The sequence below is a fragment of the Microcaecilia unicolor genome, chromosome 10 (assembly GCF_901765095.1).
Source record: "Microcaecilia unicolor chromosome 10, aMicUni1.1, whole genome shotgun sequence".
NCBI lineage: Eukaryota > Metazoa > Chordata > Amphibia > Gymnophiona > Siphonopidae > Microcaecilia > Microcaecilia unicolor.
The window spans coordinates 170,083,174-170,103,709 of record NC_044040.1 but is presented as its reverse complement, the minus strand read 5'-3'; the positions used below and the strand labels follow the sequence as shown (position 1 = coordinate 170,103,709).

General features: G+C 44.8%; 1 protein-coding gene across 9 annotated transcripts in view; it reads left to right on the top strand.

The window, feature by feature from the left end:
- Position 1: 1 nt before the first annotated feature.
- Positions 2-20,536, top strand: part of SLC19A3 (solute carrier family 19 member 3) — a 68,981-nt gene continuing 48,446 nt past the window's right edge. Inside the window, exons 1-2 of one of the 9 annotated variants that reach the window (XM_030216879.1) lie at positions 2-585; positions 7,883-7,967. Coding sequence is in view for 2 of the 9 variants with exons in the window: in XM_030216877.1 (XP_030072737.1) it covers positions 10,983-11,054 (72 nt within the window). In the remaining 7 variants the exon portion in view is untranslated. Of the gene's footprint in view, positions 586-1,463; positions 1,528-3,962; positions 3,985-7,454; positions 7,968-9,185; positions 9,396-10,945; positions 11,055-11,173; positions 11,403-20,536 lie in introns of those variants that run through there. The other 8 variants (XM_030216880.1, XM_030216881.1, XM_030216884.1 and 5 more) reach the window with 8 other exon arrangements.

Here is a 20,536-nt window from a genome sequence, read left to right as displayed (position 1 = left end):
GTAAAGTCAATAGGAATCGGATAGGTATTAGGAAGAGGTGGCGTTGGTGTCCCTATTTTTCTGCACGAATCGTGGGTTTTTCTTATCCTGTTTCGTATAGTTTGTACGGTAGCTACCATGAAGGACTTGTTCACGTTCAAATATCTTCTTTTTTTGTTTTGGCAATTTTTGTATGTGTTGCCTCAATTAATATATGAAACCGTTAAAGAGAAAATTAGAAAAATTGACAAAATACTAAGGTTATCGGTTTCAGAGTTTTCTTAGCGGTCTTTCTGCTGGCCCGACGGTGGCGAGGCAGCTGTTGCAGACAGTTGTACATTTCATCAAAGAGAAGCGAATTTGAAGAACAGACTACAGTCAGAGTTATATATCCATGTTTTTTGTTTTTGAAAGAGAATATGCAAAAAATGTTTGGGAGGAGCCCTCTCACACGTGCTAATTCAATGGCTTCCAAGGCATTTTCTTTCATCCAGTAAACCCAACTGCTGGAAGAAATAGGAGTGGAAGAGAAACTAGAGCCCGAGGCTTCCTGCAGAAGTCTCTGTTCTTCCCATCTCCTGTCCAGTGCATTGTCAGGAGGAGTTGGTGAGCAGTGCTTATTAAGTGTTGTATCCAGTGAGAATCACACAAGGCCCTTTTGTGGGAGTTTTAAAATGTGTTTATATTACAATGGAGGGGGGGGGCTAATGCCCTTGTTTGCCAAGGGTTCACCAAAGAGTTAATCCTGCCCTATGTCTGGTCGATCTTGTTCCACCACTATCTCCCCTTGCCCCGCTCCCAATCCCATCCCTCCAATCTAAGTGTCCATGTCCACCAGTACTATTGCCAACTCAAAGGAATAACAGCCACGTTCTCCAGTCTCCATCCTACCTAATGAAACAGAACACAGAAGTGTCGAAGAAGCCAGATGAATCTGGAACAATAGTCAGCATATCAAATCCAGCTGATCTTCAGCATCGCTCCTTGGCAAAGTATTAGAGGAAACATAATGGGCCAGATTCAGTAAATAACACCATGAAAAATCAGCACTCTGTGCTATTCTATAAAGGGCACTCCAGGATGGACACCCTGTATAGAATAGTGTCTAGTGGGAATTCTTGTGCCTAGCTTTGGGCATAAGTACTTATGTCAGCTGAAACTTGGAGTAAATCATGGCATGCAGATTGGGCGTGTATCCCCCAATTCTATAACACTGTAATTCTTTGGAACGCCCATGCCCCTTCAACGGCCATATCCCCTTTTGGGTTACCCATGAGAAGATTTGGGCATGGATTGTTATAGATTTGCACGCAGCCAGATCCGTGCACAAATCCAGATTTGTGCCACATAATGTTAATAATTGATTGCTATCAGCCAATTAATTGTTAATTTATTTGCATGAACAAATTTGGGCACCATTTATAGAGTCTGGGGGAATATGCCTTAAAAATCAGATTAGTATCAGTTTTAGGAGGATTTAGCTGCAGCACTTCAAGAAAATATGTTTTAAGGAGTTCCAAGGAAGAAAGTAGCTGAATCATTGGATAGGTAATGAAATTCATTTATCTTTTATGCATTTAATATACCGCTTTGACTGACATAGAACCAAGCAGTTTACAAACTGAAAAACAGAAAAATCAGAAAAGGAACTACAGTTTTTGGGTAAGATAGCAGGGAAGCAAGCAAAAACAAACAGACTCATGACAACCAAAAGAAACGAAACATGAGGGAACACAAGAGGAAAAAGTAGGGAAAGAAAAGGGAAAGGTATAGGCATGGAAAAAAGTAGGACCACTATCACTAGGCATCAAATGCCTGCTTGAAAAGCCAGGTCTTGATAGCCATTTTAAATTTGGAAAGAGACAGTTAACAACTGATCTCGAAAGGGAGAGCATTCCCTGGAGTGGAGGAGCAGCCTAGTGCTTAGTGCAGCAAGTCACTTAACCCTCCATTGCCCCAGGTACAAAATAAGTACCTGTATATAGTATGTAGACCACTTTGATTGTAACCACAGAAAGGCTGTATATCAAGTCTCATTCCCTTTCCAAGTTGCAGGTGCCAAAAATTCATGTTCTGCTCTCTCATAGTAATCTCTATAAACTCCATCTGATGGTCAATACCAATCTATTCTTAATATTATCCAACCCAGTAAACTGTATAGTAAGATTCCATCTGGCCCACTCTATCACGATCTTCAAGCTTGGCCACTACCTTTTTGGTAATATGTACTCAGTTGTTCAACCACCCTTTTAGTAACTTTTCAGTTAGATGAACAATTTTCCAGATATCAGTCGAGGACACTTCACATCCTGCCAGAAGAGCCAGCCCATCTTGCATATCTCCTAAACTTATAGGCAGAGAAACCATCTTGGGAAAGGGAAGGGAAACAGAAAGGGGATGAGATTTGATATACTGCCTTTCTATTTTTACAAAGTGGTTTACATATTATATACAGGTACTATTTTTGTACCTGGGGCAATGGAGGGTTAAGTGACTTGCCCAGAGTCTTGTAAGCTCTGTCGAGCAGGAACTGTCTCTTCGTGTTTAAGTGTACAGCGCTTCGTACGTCTAGTAGTGCTATAGAAATGATTAGTAGTAGTCACAAGATGCTGCAGTGGAAATTGAACCCAGGGAGATTGTCCATGACTTAAATCCATAAAGTGTGAAATATAAGGGAAAAAATTACAGAAGAAATATCAGGGGGCTCAAACTTCCAGCACCCATTGGATGCAGAAGCAAAAGAAAGGAATCAACCCTCCTTATTAGGAGGTGGCAGAGTCCCCACTTTGGGGCTTAAACAAGCTCCAGAAATCTGGAGAAACACAGGTATTTGTCTGGGATAGGAAAAAACCTACTGTACTTGAATATAACTTGCTTTGAACACTTCTGAAAAAGGTGTGATATAATTCCAAATTCTGTTCCCCTTCTCTCATTCCAGTGAGGGGCATGGCATGGGCAGAGACTGGATGTGGGAGGCATTTGGTAATTATCATGCGGTTAAATGTGCAATAACTGCTAAATTACTGCAAAGCCCTTTTACTAAGCTATGTTAGGCATAACGTGCCTAGTACAACTTAAAATAGCTGTGGGAATGTGCTTAGGCATACTGCAGTAAGTGCCAAATGTGCACACAATTTTTACATTTTTTGAGGGGTATGTCTGGGGGCAGAGAGTGGGCATTCCTGTGCTAATCAGGTAGTGCAGCTGCATTGCTGTGCACTATCTGGTTAGTGCAGGAATAGTGCATGAGCCCTTACCGCCTACAAAATGGGTGGCGGTAAGTGCACACATGCTAATTTTTTATTAATGGCCATTCCCTAATGGCAACGTTAGTGATTGGCTGTTAATACAAAAAATTTTAAAAAATGGTTGCGGTAAAAATGGCCAAGGCCACTTTTTTTCTGAAGCTTAGTAAAAGGACCCCTAAGTGCTTAATGCAGTTTGGTAAAAGGGCCCCATAATGTTTAAAAGTTGTGGTATGGTTTGGTATGTTGTACTTCTGGAGGTAGAGGCTAACCAAATTTCGATTTCAGATTCGGCACAAAAACCAGCCCCAAATCTGGGTTCGGGTTCTGGCAGAAAATGCTAGTGCATTTTTTTTCTGAAACCGAAACTCTCCCCCAGCCCCTGTGATCACCCTCCACCACCCCCAGGCCACCTGACCACCCGTAGGCCTTCCCTGGCCCTTCCTTAAGAAACCTTGATTGTCTAGTGGCCTCTTCGGGGCAGGAATGAAACCTATTCTTTCCTGCCTTTTGCTGTTCCTCCTTCAAAATTGCTTTCGGGACTACTATGGGAGGTCCCAACAACCATATGGAGATTGGAACCAGCATAAGCAGGAGCGATCTCCAGTCACTCCTGCTTATGCTGGTTCCAGTCTCAGTATGGCCACTGAGACCTCTCACGGTAGTCTTGCGAGGCTGCTGCAGAAGATCCCGGCGACCATTGTGGCCACACAGGAGTGAGTGAGGATCGTTCCTGGTCCCACTGCCCATCAACAACACGGTAGGCCCAGGATGCCACCAGTGGGAGGGGTGGGGTTGCGAAGGGAGCTGCTGCCAAGGTTTGGGTTCAAGAGAGGGGCACTTTTTTGTCATGAGGGCGGGGCCAGTTTCATCTCAGATTCGTTTTCAGTTTGGCTGTAGCTGGAGTATTAACATCATTGTTTTGCCACAGTGTTTTATGTTTGAAACGTTTTTTATTTTTTTAATGGGAGCCACTTAGAATTTCAAGGTTGGGCAGTATAACGTTTTTTTTTAAATAACATCTAAATTTGTAGATCAAATCTGATTGAAAATATACACTCACTATTGCAGAAAATCTTTCAAATGTTTCTGCACAACAGAATAATTGATTTGTTTCAGCTTAATTTGCACAGTAGACTTTGGAATTAGATTACCTGTTTGACTACATCACCTACAGCTTCTCATTGCTAATGTGAGAACTAACATTAAGAAACCTTTGAGATTAGATTGAGAATTTTTTATTCAATGATGTTTTAAAAGTTTTCTCAGTCCTTTATTACTAATCTGGTCATTCCTTGGCTCAAAGTACAAAAAGAGGTAATAAAAGATAACAATATTTATTGGAATATAAATCTTCATTCAGCAGAAGATAGGAAAAAGACGTCTGTGTTGCTAATAGTCACCATTTGTTCAAGGAAAGGTGGATTAATCCCACAGTGGTGGTGTGTTTTTGTGTTTTTCATTAACTTGAGATCAGTTTTTAAGTTCCTGTTGCTAATCTGGGGGCTCACTCAGTTTCCCAGGAGGGGACGTTTGTAGATTCCTAGGTGCCCAAACGGTTCCTGAAAAGGACCAGCTGTGGTTGATACAGGGCAGCCATTTTGTGAGTATGTCCCTATATATTTCTCTCCTTGTCTAGTATGAATGCTTGTGTGGGTGAAAATGTGCTTTCATAGTTTGTCTTTGTTTGCAGGTATAGTGAGCACTCTGTAGGTTGAGGTCTGAAGTTAAATGGTATTAAGTTATTTTTTTGTCAACTTTAGCTGAGGATGATGTGCTTCATTCAATTAAGTGCACTAAAATAAGGGTACAAAAAAAGTCCTAAAAAATCAGCCCCAAGTTAAGTGATCTAAAGTTAATTAGTCTTGTTTAAGCAGTCCTAAGTTTATATATATCATTAAGGGTCCCTTTTACTAAATTTTGTTAAGTGCTAACACAGGAAAAAAGGCTTACTGCAAAACAAGTTTGCGGTAGTTTACCTCTTAGCACGTGTTATTTTTTTTTTTTTTTTAAATCATTGACCAGCTCGAGAGCTGATTTAAATGAGTGTGTACATTATGCATGTACAAGCGTAGATTAAGGCATTTTATAATCCACTAGTATAAAAGGCCCTTTTCGGTAGGCAATGAAATGGGCGCTAGCAAGGTAATCCCCCCCCCCCCCCCGCAGCGTCCTTCCTGTCTCCCCTGCAGCCACCCATCTGGTCTCAGGACCCCCTCCCCACCAACCCTCCTCTGCCCGTGCAGCCACGCATGTGCAGCGGCCCTCCTCTCTCCCCTTGCCCCCCCTGTAGCCATCCATGTCCAGCGACCCACCTCTCTCCCCTGCCCCCCCTGCAGCTACCCATGTCCAGCGACCCTCCTCTCCCCCTGCCCCCCCTGCAGCGTCCCTTCTGTCTCCCCTGCCCTCCCCTGCAGCCACCCATCTGGTCTCAGGACCACCTCCCCACCTCCCTCTTCCCTGCCCCCCCCTGCAGCCATCCATGTCCAGCAACCCTCCTCTCCCCCTGCAGCCACCCATGTCCAGCGACCCTCCCCTCCCACCTCAGCGCATCACCCAAGCCTCTACCCCCCCTCGGGCACATCAACCCCTCACCACCCGCAGCTGCCAATACTAACGCTGTCCGGCCGCTGCTGTGTCTCCTGTTGAGCAGCAGCGGCCGGTACAAAAAGAAAAAAGCCAAAAAAAAGATTTTAAACCTGAAACACGGCTCCATAGACAGCCATCTGGCATTGGCTGTCATCTCTGCAGCCGCTCCTCCTCTCCCCTCTGACGTCGCTGCGCTCCTCCGGGGTCTTCCTGCAGGGGCAGTGACGTGGAGGGGAGAGGAGGAGCGGCTGCAGTGACGACAGCCAATGCCAGATGGCTGTCTATGGAGCCACATTTCAGGTTAAAAATCTTTTTTTGGCTTTTTTCTTTTTGTACCGGCCGCTGCTGCTCCACAGGAGAAGCAGTAGCGGCTGGACAGTGTTAGTATTTGCGGGTGGGGAGGGAGTTGATGTGCCCGAGGGGGGGGGGGGTAGGGGCTTTGGTGATGCGCCGGGAGGAGGGTCTTGGGTGATGTGTCGAGGGGGGGAGGGACTTGGGTGTTGCGCCGAGGGGGGGCACTGAGAGCTGATTGGCTCGCGGTTTTGCAGGGTAGGGGCTTGGGTGTTGCGCCGAGGGGGGGCACTGATAGCTGTTTCCCAGGCAGGGGGAGGAGTAGTTTCCCTACTCCTCTCCTTGCCTTGGAATCAGCTGTCAGTGACATTACTGACGTCAGTGCATTCTAAACTGCCTAGCAGACCACCTCTGAGGGAGCCACGGTCCCAGGCACATTAGAACGTTGGAGGTGAGAATTATTATATAGGATGGGGCAATTCTATGCATGGCCAAGAAGCGTGCTTAGCACCAGTTCTAAAACAGCATTAAGGCATGCCTTAACCCATTATAGAATAATAGCACAAAGGTGCTTTGGTGCACTGAAACTTATGTGCAACAGCTTATACCAGGCCTAATCTTACTCCTACCAGAATTCTGCGCAGCCATGGAGTGTAGAATTTGCACAAAATTCCACATTTTTGCACAGAATCTGTGCTCCAAGGCTGAATGGCTGGCCTCACCACCGCTCCCCCCTCCTCCCAGGGAAGTATGAAATGTACCAATTTCTCTGCATTTCAGCTTCTCCTTAGTTGAGATACATAGAAATATAGATAGATAGATAGATATCTGGCTAGTGTTTGCAATACCAGTGTTCAAGGAGAAAAACATGAGCAAAGAAACTAGATTCCACATTTAAACTGTATTTAATTTAATAAAAGTATATACTAATTTTAAGAACTGAATGGAATATACAGCAAAATAAACTTCATATCTTTTCCAAGATAAGGATTACACTGTTTGCAGTGATTTTTCAACTTTGGTTACCTAACACACTGATACACACTCTGATACTTATTATGTAATTCAGTAAATTGTGGATAAGCTTCTCTTTCTATAACGAATGATATTTCATAACCCATTTAAAGAAGCTGTTACACCTCCAGGAAGAAATTCAACCAGAGCTGGCATTGACAACCCTGCAATGACAGTCATTCCTGGACTGGTTCAGCCTGTACCTTATGAAATGGTCACCTTAGGTGTGGCTGGGATGTACTGGTTGATTGCTGGTAGGGTGGGACCTATAGCCTTCTCTTCCTATTGCAGGAATCATCAACTAGGTAAAGAAAAGGAATTCACAAACAAATTTGGGCATTATTCTGCTGGAACTGCTAGAGAAGCTATTATATTCTTTTGGAGAACAGCACTGAATCCTAAACCCAGAGAGGGAATTTGGAGAAACTGCTAAGCAGAAGGCTACAGACTGCTAACAGACAGGGGAGCTTATAAAAATTGTTTGCTGTGTGTTTCCAGTGGAACAGCTTAGCTGGGCTCTGAAACAGGAATATTTGTACTCCAAACAAAACTTCCTGAATGGACAAAGGGAAAGTCAGAAGTAGTCCAGGTTTAATGCCAGCTATTGTTTGACAAGTTTTTCTCTCTGCTCATTTATTTAAATGTCCTGATAGTGCCGGTGATTCAATTATGTCTTCTTATAGTAGAAAGATCATAAATGCTGATCATACGGCTTAGGAATGGCACTACATGCAGGAAATTTGTTTGATTCTTCTACCTGATAGGGCCAGCAAGTGCCTGGAGGAGAGGCACTTGAGCAGCAGAAAGGGAAGCTGGGTGAGCAGAAGCCTCTAGTGCACAAGAGTGCCAGTAAGTATGAATCTGAATGAAGACTTCTGATGCTGCTCAAGCTGACCATTTGGATTTTATTTATTTGTTGCATTTGTACCCCATGTTTTCCCACCTATTTGCAGGCTCAATGTGACTTACATAGTACTGTCAAAGGCGTTTGCCCAGTCGGTGGATAACAAATACAAAGTTGTATAGTGATTGTATGAGGTATAAGTGAAGGGTCGGAATAGATGAAGATTGCGTGATGTCCTGTTCGATCATAGTCATACTGTGTTGGTAGGTGAAGAGAGTTACGTGGGGTCGTTGGGGTAGGCCTTTTTGAAGAGGTTGGTTTTTAGTGATTTCCTGACGTTCAAGTGGTCGTGGATTGTTTTCACAGCTTTTGGGAGCCCATTCCATAGTTGTGAGCTTATGTAGGAGAAGCCGGCTGTGTAAGTTGTTTTGTATTTCAGTCCTTTGCAGTTTCGGTAGTGTAGGTTTAGGTAGAATCTTGACAATCTGACTTTGTTTCTTATTGGTAAGTCTATAAGGTCTGTCATGTATCCTGGGGCTACGCCGTACATGATTTTGTGGACTAAGGTGCAGATATTGAAGATGATCCATTCTTTGGGAGCAATTGCAACTTTTCTCTGAGGGGTTTGGCACTTTCGAAGCGTGTTTTGCTGAATATCAGTCTGGCTGCTGTATTTTGGGTGGTCTGGAGTTTTTTTTATGAGTTCTTTGCAGCCCGCGTAGATTCCATTGCAATAATCTGCATGGCTTAGGACCATTGATTGTATTAGGTATCGAAAAGTTGCTCTTGGGAAGAAAGGTTTTAATCGTTTGAGCTTCCACATTGAATAAAACATTTTCTTTGTTACAGAGTTTACTTAGCTCTCAAGGGTAAGGTTGCGATCGAGTGTGACACTGAGTATTTTCAAACTGTCCGAGGTAGGGAGGGTATGTCCTGGAGTATTTATGGTTGTGGGTTTGTATTTGTTATATGGAGAGGAGAGGATGAGGCAATGTGTTTTTTCGGTGTTCAGTTTCAGTTGGAATGAGTTGCCCAGGAGTCCATGATGTTCAGACTATCATGGATTTTGTTGGTTATTTCTGTCAGATCATGTCTGAAGGGGATGTATATTGTAACATCATCTGCGTAAATGAATGGGTTAAGGCCTCAGTTGCATAAGGACTGTGCCAGTGGAATCATCATCATCATGTTGAAGAGTATTGGTGATAATGGTGATCCTTGAGGTACTCCGCAGACTGCTTTCCATGGTGGTGATATGTTTGACTTTGATAGTTGGAGCAACCTAAAGGGGGAAAAACAAAATAGTGTAAATTATATAGCACCCTTGTGACTACCAGCATATTGCTATTTGGCCATTGTGCACTGCCTTCACTCACCAAAGAAACGCAGATTCCACGGAAGAAAGAAGTTTTACAATAGCAAAACTTTAAAGGGTAGATTTCCAAACTTTCTAAATAATTGTAGATTCTTAAAATATCTAAATTGATTTCACAGTTTTTCTTGTATTTTCTGTCTCAATTTCCAGTAGGAGTTGTTTACTCTTGGACATTGATGCAAATGTGATAGAACTATCTGTATTAGAGCTAAAGAGGTTTTCAGTTCACTTTTCAGCAACAGTGATGATTGCTGCTGTCAACATTTTAAAACATATATTTAAAAAATATGTATACTCGGTGCCACTATAAAGTTAAGCGGTGGCACTAAATATACTGTACCTACTGTAGAATGCAGCCTCTACTCATAGTTACACATGTAGCTCCTGATTCTATAACTGGGTGTCTGCATTTGTGTGTGACAATGTACAGAATGCTGGCACTTTTGTGGATAAGTGTTTATTTGCCTATGAAAATGTCAGCAGGTTGCTTAAGCACTATTAAGTGACATATTCCAGACTCTATATATGGCGCCTAGAAAATCCGTGCGGAAAACATTTCCGCCTAAGCATATTCTATAAGTGGCGCCTAGATTTAGGCGCGGTATATAGACTATGCTTAGTTGATATCCTAGCGCCTAAAACCACGTGCCCCCATTTACACCAACGAAAATGTGGCGTAAATCCTGGCGCATAAATGCAAGAAGGCATTTACATGGGTGGAACATGGGAAAGGCATGGGTGGGGCTCCCACTTAACACACATAACTTATATAATATTGTAAGTTATACAAGCACTTTCTGCATTTGGCCACCTACAGTTATGCCACGTGTATGGCTGGTTTAGTTGTGACCGTGTAAATGTTAGGCCTGTTGATGCAGGGTTGTGCTAGAATTCTATAACAGGATCTGGGTGCCCAGCAGCTGTTACAGAATAAGTGCTCCCTAGGTGACATTGGGGTATCTGAATGACAGTAGAGGCTTCTACTCACCCAGGCTTCCCTTTCTGCAGCTCAAGTGCATCTCTCAGTTATAGGATTGCCTCCACAATAGTGATTCAGCCACTATCCATATAGCTGAGTAGTTTAGAAATGATTTTTTATAGGCCTGAAGTAAATAGCTTAGCTATGTAGATAGCGGATGAATATTGTTTCAGGTTTATTCAATACCTAATATACTGCTTAGGGGAAAACCATGAAAGCATTTACAATTTAATGTATATTAAAAGAGAGAAAAGAAATAGAACTACAATAATAAAGAAAAGGATAGGTAGACTACCAGAGATCCAGAAACCGACACTGCACACATCAGATCGCCACATCTCCATCGGACGGCCAAGGGTACCTAAAATCCAAAAGCTTGGTGAAACAAATAAGTCTTGAGTTTGACCTTAAAATCATCCAAAGACTGTGTTAAACATAAGTCCAGGTGGAGAGGATTCCACAACGTATGGCCCTGCACACTAAATGTTTTTTTCCTAACCATGGAAAAGTGAATTAAGGAGTAGAGAGGAACCTGGAGAACACTGCCTTGAGAAGAATGGAGTGTGCTTGAAGGAGTACAAGGCAACAAAAAAAAAAAATAAGACGGAGGGAATATCCAGAGAAGAGAAACTTGAATATTAAAATGAATAACATAGAGGGCACCCAATGTGTATCCCTGAGGCAAACCAAAGTGAAGATCTGAACATCGTCAGCATATTGAGAAAACTGTTAAAAAAGGTGCCCAAAAACTTTTAAAGAATACCTGTGCTGTTATATACAGTTAGTTGTTCTACCCTTGCTGCACCCTATTTACTTAGTGCTGGATCAGATAGAGGGATTTTTGCTGGCAGTATCCAGATATTGCTATTGAAAATCCACTGATTTACATGTTTAGCAGCAAATACTAGACATAAGGCCATTTGTTTATTGGATGCACTATATTTTACAGTATAGTGTTTATTCCTATCATTTACACAAGCATATAAAAGAAACTTTTGCAGTATTCAAAGTGAGATGTTCAAATTGAGAGCTTCCAGAGCTGGGCAGGGAAGAAGGATCTCCTTTGGAAGATCTGCAAAAGTGATGGTAAGGGCCTGCTTGGGCATCAGTTTTTATGTCATTAAGTTTTACAGTCTTTTTCAACTTTACAGCGTACTTCATTATCAGTTAAGGTGTTCTTTCTGCTGACATTCATAGATGCCTGTTCCCTCATGTATTGCTTAGTTAATATAATCACCTACACTTTGTCTTGCAAGGCTAAAACACTTGCAGACTGAGCTGCTCTCTTGTCTCTACCTCTTCCTTTTTTAGTCAAGTAAGGTATCAAAAAAAATTATGAAATTAGCAAAGAGGCCCAGAAAAAAAAATATTTTAAACCGATGGAGAGTCAATATTTCTGCTTGTCCAATGTAGTTTGGAAGCTTTACAGACTGTACTGTGAATGTAGGTTTCTTTTAAGTTAATCCATTGTAAGGTATCACAGGAAGAATGTTTGCTGACTTTCCATTCCTACATTTTTAATGTTTTTGTTTTCAGTGCAAAGCCTACTACTATAATATGTGCCTATTAAATCTTCAGACTCATAGAGCAGCTTCACTAATGTGGAATAATGTTTTTGCAGGACAGAGTAGGACATATAGAGGAGAATATGTACCTGTCTGCTAGCCTTTGATTTTATAAATTAATCTACAAATAATTGTTATTTTAGCAAAAAGACAATTCCAATGAGATCCGTAGAACATCAGGCACCTCTTACTATGGGTACCATATACCAAATTTTCAAGGGCTTTTTTCCCCCACTCTGAGCCTTTAATGGGGGGGGGGGGGGGGGGGGAACCTTGATCAGTGAAGACTAAATAAGCTAAAAGGGTTGGAAAACATCCAGAAAAATATTGGTACATAATGTTGAGGTGATCTACAGTTTACACAAAGCAATTTAAAAAGGCATTTTTTCTAAAAGAAAAATAAATCAGAACATAAGAAATGCTATACTAGGTCAGAGCAAAGGTCCATTAAGCCCAGCATCCTGTTTCCAATAGTGGTCAAGCCTGGTCACAAATACCCAGTAGAATCCCAAGGAGCAGATCCATTTCCCAAGTTTACCTGGCTACCAAGGGTTTGTCTAAATATCTTTTAAAGCCCAACTATTTTTTATTTATTTATTTAGATTTTGCTCGCACCTTTTTCAGTAGTAGCTCAAGGTAAGTTACATTCAGGTACACTGGATATTTCTCTGTCCCAGGAGGGCTCACAATCTAAGTTTGTACCTGAGGCAATGGAGGGTTAAGTGATTTGCCCAAGATCACAAGGAGCAGCAGTGGGATTTGAACCGGCCTCTGGATTGCAAGACCGGTGCTCTAACCACTTGGCCACTCCTCCACTCCTATGCACTATATGTTAACTGCTTTCACCACATCTTCCACCAATAAATTCCGTAGCCTAACTGTGCATTAAAAGCAATTTGTTTTAAAAGTACTGTTTAGCTTCAAAACATACTCATTTTAGTATTATTTGAAAAAGCAAACAACCATTCCCTGTTTACTCGATCCATTCCGCTCATGATTTTATAGCTCTCTATCATATCTCAACTGTTTCTCCGCCAATCTGAAGAACACTAACTTGTTTAATCTTTCTCCATAGGGAGGTGTTCCATCCCCTTTATCTTTTACATCACCTTTCTCTGAACCTTTTGTAGTTCCACTATATTTTCTTTAGAGGAGGCAACCAGAACTTCACAAAATACTAGTTCATGATCTATTGCTTCAAAATGTTCTTGATGTGCTTGCAGTGACTGTATCTTGGTTTGAAACATCAGATATTGTTCTGGTAAAATCATGTTGTCCTTCTGGTTATATTTGGGTTTGGGCATGTCAGGAAGTTAGGAGAGGGGGAGGAATATCGCTAATTTACCGTGAGTGTTTGGGTTTAGAGATTGTGTGTGTTGAGAGTCCTGGAATGATTGTTGAGAGTCCTGGAATGATTGAAATACTAGTTATGAAAAATACTGTTTTGAATGTATGTGTGTTGTATTGTCCTCCATTTGTGTTGGAACAAGATTGTCTTTTGTGGAATATGCTGGTGACACTGCCAGTGGATTTAACTAAATCAGTGATTATGAGGGCTGTTTCTTCGCATGTATTATTTGATGTTCTTTCTGCCTTAGGGTTTAAGCAAATAGTGAATGCTGTAATGCATGAAGCAGGGCATATGTTGGATCTTGTGTTTGCCGCCCAGGTATGTGATGCATTAATTGATATGAAATATGGTACCTTTACCTTGGACCGATCATAGCTTGATATTGTTTATATTACCTTTGGTTAGTAAAAGTAACCAGAAGGACAAGATGATCGCAAAGAAATTTGAGGGGAGGTGGATACACAAGAGTTGCAGGAAGTATGGTTGCCTGAGTTAAAGCCTTTGATTTGGATCTATCTGGGTTGGTTGATCATTAGCTTTGGATCAGGTGGCACTTGAGCATATGGTGAAGGTTAACACAGGATGTAATTCCACACCTTGGTTCTCTGCTGGTTTACAACAGCTATGGCGAGAGTTGCACCGGGCTGAGCGGGAGTTGCGGAGAAACAGGGATGTAGATTGTAAAGATAGTTATATAATAAAGTTGCAGGAGTATCAAGTGATGGTGGTAAGAAAAAAGAGTGGGTATTATCAAAAGCAGATTAGTGAGTCATTGAATAAACCTAGAGAGCTGTTTTCTGTGGTCCTTATCTACAGTTAAAGAACCTTCCTTAGGTGATTCTGGGATGTCTGCTGATGAGTTTGCAGATTTCTTTCAGATGAAGGTCAGGAATGTGATGCAGGGATTCTCTCATGATGTGACTGTATGTGATACTGAGAGGGAGAATATGGCATGCTGGGATACATTTGCCAGGGTGTCTGATAGAGAGGTATCAACATATTTGAAATCTTGTCGTCCAACAGGGTCTGTGATGGATGTGCGTAGACTGTGTGTTTTGCAGAATTTGTCTACATCAGTGCTGTCTGAAATGGTTAATAAATCGCGGGATAGTGGGTTAGTACTGGCTGTTTTTAAAGTTGCTACTGTTATGCCCAGAATTAAATATCCTGCCCTGGGAGCTACTATGCTCGGCAATTATTGACCGGTTGCTTCTTTACCAGTGCTGGGAAACATTGCTGAGTGAGTGGTTTACTGTCAATTAGAGGATCATTTGTTGAATGAGCAATGCCTTCATCCATTTTGTTATGGATTTCTCAGTGCACACAGTACTGAAGAGTTGATGGCAGTGAGCATGGATGAGGTTCGGCAGGGGTTGGATAACCATGTTAGTTATCTTATGGTTTTCCTGGATGTGTCCGCTGCGTTTGATACCCTCAACCATTGGATTTTGTTAAAGCATTTAATGGATTGTGGTGATGAGGCATCTGTTTTGGCTTGGTTCAAGTCATATTTTACTGATATGTGGGAGATGAATTGTCTGAGAACTGTGACATGTGGAGTGCCTCAAGGCTCGGCTCTGTCCGGGATATTAGTTAGTGTATATAGCCCCAGTTTGTAGGGTGTTAAAGGAATTTGGAGTGGTATACTGCATTTATGCAGATAACATACAATTCTTTCTCCCGTTGACAGAGCCAGTGCCTATCATGGTTACTCGGTTACAAGCAATTCTAGAAGGAATATGTCATTGGATGTTTCAGAATAGTTTATCCCTTAATATGTCAAAAACAGAAATATTGCTGGTGACCACTAAACCAGCAGTGTCTTTTCCACCTGAGGTTGTAATCTCTGATATTATGATTCCTTTATCTTCTGTCATAAAAAATTTGGGTGTACTGTTTGATACTGCACTGTCATTTTTCCTCTCAGATTTGTTCTGTGGTGAAAAGATCATATTATAAGCTGCGTTTACTTAGTAAATTATCAGAATAAGTTCTATAGGGTGCTACAGAGTTTGGTCTTGACTGGTTTGGACTACTGTAATATCTGTTATGTGAGACTGCCTGCTGTACATATGCAGGCATTGCAGGTAATAATGAATTCAACAGTACATTTGTTATATGGACTGTCAAAATAGGAACATGTTATCAGAAGTTGAACTGGTTGACCATGCAAGATGTAATCGAATTTAAGTTGCTGATGATGGTTCATTATTGTGCGCATCATGACTCATCCCAGGATTTATCAGATTGTCTTAATCTATATTGCCCGAAGCGGGTGCTTCGATCGGTTAACACCTGTCTGTAACAGTTTCGGATTTTCGATTGTTTTGTTTAGAGGATACAAGGAAGCGTATCTTTTCTCTTGCTGGACTGACAGAGTGGAACTAATTACCCAGAACTCTCAGGACACAGAAGAATTCAGGGTTGTTTAAGAGACTACTGAAGCATCATTTGTTGGTGCAGGTATCTGTGTAACTGATGGACACAATATGGTGATCTGTTTATTTGTTATATCTTTACTGAGTTTGTTTTGCACTTGATGTGTTTGCAATGTTTTATTATGTATGTTTGATTTATTCACTGTTCTGGATAAGGGCGGTATATAAATGGTAATAAATGAAATGAAGATATGGTCACACAATAGAGCAATATAGAGGCATTACGATAGCCTTTGTTTTATTTTCAGTTTCCTTCCTAATAATATCTAGCAGAGAGTTTTTATATTACAATGATGTTTCATTCAATTATATGACCTAGTCAGTATCTCATTAAATAAGGATGATGTAACAGTGGTAATAATTTGGATTACATGCCTTTCATGTAATCCAGATCACAAAATAATTTACAACCAGGTCCCTCAGAAGCTGACCTATAGTTACCACTAGGATAGGAAACCTGGCTACCAGATTTGCTGTGTGATGTTTTATGACTGCTTCCAGAGGACGAATGAGAGAAGGTGCCATCTTGTACTGTAAATACCAAGTCTTAGTTGGCTAAAGTCAAGCATAGGAAGATCACTGCTTCCAGAGGACGAATGAAAGAAGAAGCCATCATGTAAATTCCAAGTCTTAGTTGGCTAAAGTCAAACATAGGAAGCTAATTTAACATGCTTTTGGTTAAAAATAGGAAAGAGGCTGGTGTCACTTTTATAGACAATTCAATTTATTGATCAGATGCATGAATCATTTTCCACCTTTTCTGTTCTTAGTGCAAACCTTGCTCATTTTATATTTTCTTCTTATGTATTTTATATTTCTCCGAGGACAAGCAGGCTGCTTGTTCTCACTGATGGGTGACGTCCACGGCAGCCCCTCCAATCGGAAACTTCACTAGCAAAGTCCTTTGCTAGCCCTCGCGCGCCCGCGCGCACCGCGCATGCGCGGCCGTCTTCCCGCCCGAAACCGGCTCGAGCCGGCCAGTCTTCTTTTGTCCGCACTCGGTACGGTCGTGTTTTCGCCGTGTCGAGCCCCGGAAAGTCGACCTCGCGCGTCCAATTTGTTTTGAACGTGTTTTTTTTCCTTCGGGAAAGCTTTGTCCTAGTCGGGAAGTGCTCCGGAAACCCCCCGCCGGGTTTCGTGTAAATCCTCCCCGTACTTCCAGCTTTTTTGCCCCGGTAAGTTTTCTTTCGTCGTCGGGGTAGGCCTCTTTTCGGCCTCGGTCGAGATTTTTTCTCCCTCTAAATTTGGTGCTTCAAATTTCGCCATTTCGGCTTTTGATTTCGCCGGCGTGATTTTTCCGCCCATGACATCGAAGCCTTCCAGCGGCTTCAAGAAGTGCACCCAGTGCGCCCGGGTTATCTCGCTCACTGATCGACACTCGTCGTGTCTTCAGTGTCTGGGGGCCGAGCACCGCCCTCAGAACTGCAGTCTGTGTTCCCTGCTTCAAAGGCGGACTCAGGTAGCGAGACTAGCCCAGTGGAACGTGTTGTTCTCGGGCTCTTCGTCGGCATCGGCACCGGGATCTTCGAGTGCATCGACGTCGTCAGCGTCCAGACCATCTTCCTCGGCCGCCCCTGCATCGAGTGCATCGAGGCATCGGGCCTCTGCATCGGCGCCGAGACATCGGATAGCTGCATCGACGTCGGTGGTACCAGGACCTCGTCTGCTGATGTCGTCGGACGGTGGTGCATCGGGTGGAGTGCAGGTGAGGGCTGTCCATTCCCCTGCTGGTGGCGGTGAGCCCTCGGGTGGGTCTCCGCCTACCCTGAGGGCTCCTGCGGTACAGCCCCCCCGAGATCGACCTTCTTCAGTCTCGGCCCCGAGGAAGCGACGGATGGATTCGACGTCCTCCTCGTCGGTGCCGGGGAGCTCCGGTGACATGCTTCGGAAGAAATCGAAGAAGCATCGACACCGGTCTCCTCCCCATGTCGGCACCGAGAGCTCTGGGTCGCCGAGGGATTCGGCACCCAGTAGGCATCGGCACCGAGAGGACCGCTCACCCTCTGTTCAGGAGGTGTCGATGCGCTCCGCTCTGGACAGCCCGGAACAGCCTCCACGCCCGGAACAGGTACTGACGTCGACGCCTGCATCGACCTCTCAGCCTTTCTCTGCAGCCGCTCTAAACGAGAGCCTCCGGGCCGTTCTCCCAGAGATTCTGGGAGAGCTGTTGCGCCCTACCCCTCCGGTACCGGCGGTGCTTGCGCCACCGGTACCGTCGAGCGTGGCGCCGGCTGGCCCATCGCCCAGGTTGAGGTCCCCGACGTCGGTACCCGCGTGCGGTACCGACCGCGGCCACCTCCCAGGAAGGCTCCCCGACTACGTCGGCGGAGGGAGCTTCGCCGATGCGGGCGAGGGAGTCTACCTCTCGACGCCCCCATCGTGGACGGGGTTCCACGGAGTCGAGCAGGGCGAGGTTGCAGACACAGGTCCGTGAACTTGTGTCTGACACCGAGGGTGAGGCCTCGTGGGAGGAAGAGGAAGATCCCAGATATTTCTCTGACGAGGAGTCTGGGGGTCTTCCGTCTGATCCCACTCCCTCTCCTGAGAGACAGCTTTCTCCTCCCGAGAGTCTGTCTTTTGCCTCCTTTGTCCGGGAGATGTCTACGGCCATCCCCTTCCCGGTGGTTGTGGAGGACGAGCCCAGGGCTGAAATGTTTGAGCTCCTGGACTATCCTTCTCCACCTAAGGAAGCGTCCACTGTTCCCTTGCACCATGTCCTGAAGAAGACATTGCTTGCGAACTGGACCAAGCCATTAACTAATCCCCACATTCCCAAGAAGATCGAGTCCCAGTACCGGATCCATGGGGACCCAGAGCTGATGCGCACTCAGTTGCCTCATGACTCTGGAGTTGTGGATTTGGCCCTAAAGAAGGCTAAGAGTTCTAGGGAACATGCTTCGGCGCCCCCGGGCAAGGACGCTAGAACCTTAGACTCCTTTGGGAGGAAGGCCTACCATTCCTCTATGCTCGTGTCCAAGATCCAGTCTTACCAGCTCTACACGAGCATACACATGCGGAATAATGTGCGGCAGTTGGCGGGCTTGGTTGATGCTCTTCCCCCTGAGCAAGCCAAGCCTTTTCAGGAGGTGGTCAGGCAGCTGAAGGCGTGCAGAAAATTCCTGGCCAGAGGAGTTTATGACACTTTTGATGTTGCGTCCAGGGCCGCTGCTCAAGGTGTGGTGATGCGCAGGCTCTCATGGCTGCGTGCCGCCGACCTGGAGAATAGAATCCAGCAGCGGATTACGGACTTGCCTTGCCGTGCGGATAACATTTTTGGCGAAAAAGTCGAGCAGGTGGTAGAGTCTCTCCACCAGCGGGACACCGCATTCGACAAGTTCGCCCGCCGGCAGCCTTCAGCTTCTACCTCTACAGGTAGACGATTTTTCGGGGGAAGGAAGACTGTTCCCTATACTTCTGGCAAGCGTAGGTACAATCCTCCTTCCCGACAGCCTGCGGCCCAGGCTAAGCCCCAGCGCGCTCGCTCTCGTCAGCAGCGTGCGAATCAGCAAGGCCCCGCGGCTCCCCAGCAAAAGCAAGGGGCGAGCTTTTGACTGGCTCCAGCAGAGCATAGCCGACATCCAAGTGTCAGTGCCGGGCGACCTGCCTGTCGGAGGGAGGTTGAAAGCTTTTCACCAAAGGTGGCCTCTTATAACCTCCGATCAGTGGGTTCTCCAAATAGTCCGGCAAGGATACACCCTCAATTTGGCCTCTCAACCTCCAAATTGTCCACCGGGAGCTCAGTCCTACAGCTTCCAGCACAAGCAGGTACTTGCAGAGGAACTCTCCGCCCTTCTCAGCGTCAATGCGGTCGAGCCCGTGCCATCCGGGCAAGAAGGGCTGGGGTTCTATTCCAGGTACTTCCTTGTGGAAAAGAAAACAGGGGGGATGCGTCCCATCCTAGACCTAAGGGCCCTGAACAAATATCTCGTAAAAGAAAAGTTCAGGATGCTTTCCCTGGGCACCCTTCTCCCCATGATTCAGCAAAACGATTGGCTATGCTCTCTGGACTTGAAGGATGCCTACACACACATCCTGATACTGCCAGCTCACAGACAGTATCTGCGATTTCAGCTGGGCGCACGCCACTTCCAGTACTGTGTGCTACCCTTTGGGCTCGCCTCTGCGCCCAGGGTGTTCACAAAGTGCCTAGCTGTGGTAGCAGCGGCGCTTCGCAGGCTGGGGGTGCACGTGTTCCCATATCTCGACGATTGGCTGGTGAAGAACACATCCGAGGCAGGAGCCCTGCAGTCCATGCAGATGACTATTCGCCTCCTGGAGCTACTGGGGTTTGTGATAAATTACCCAAAGTCCCATCTTCTCCCAGTGCAGAAACTCGAATTCATCGGAGCCCTGCTGGATTCTCGGACGGCTCGCGCCTATCTCCCAGAGGCGAGGGCCAACAACTTGTTGTCCCTCGTCTCGCGGGTGCGAGCGTCCCAGCAGATCACAGCTCGGCAGATGTTGAGATTGCTGGGCCACATGGCTTCCACAGTTCATGTGACTCCCATGGCCCGCCTTCACATGAGATCTGCTCAATGGACCCTAGCCTCCCAGTGGTATCAGGCCGCCGGGGGTCTAGAGGACGTGATCCACCTGTCCACGAGTTTTCTCGAATCCCTGTATTGGTGGACGATTTGCTCCAATTTGACTCTGGGACGTCCCTTCCAAATTCCTCAGCCTCAAAAAGTGCTGACCACGGATGCGTCTCTCCTGGGATGGGGAGCTCATGTCGATGGGCTTCACACCCAAGGAAGGTGGTCCCTCCAAGAAAGCGATCTACAGATCAATCTTCTGGAGTTGCGAGCGATCTGGAACGCTCTGAAGGCTTTCAGAGATCGGCTGTCCCACCAAATTATCCAAATTCAG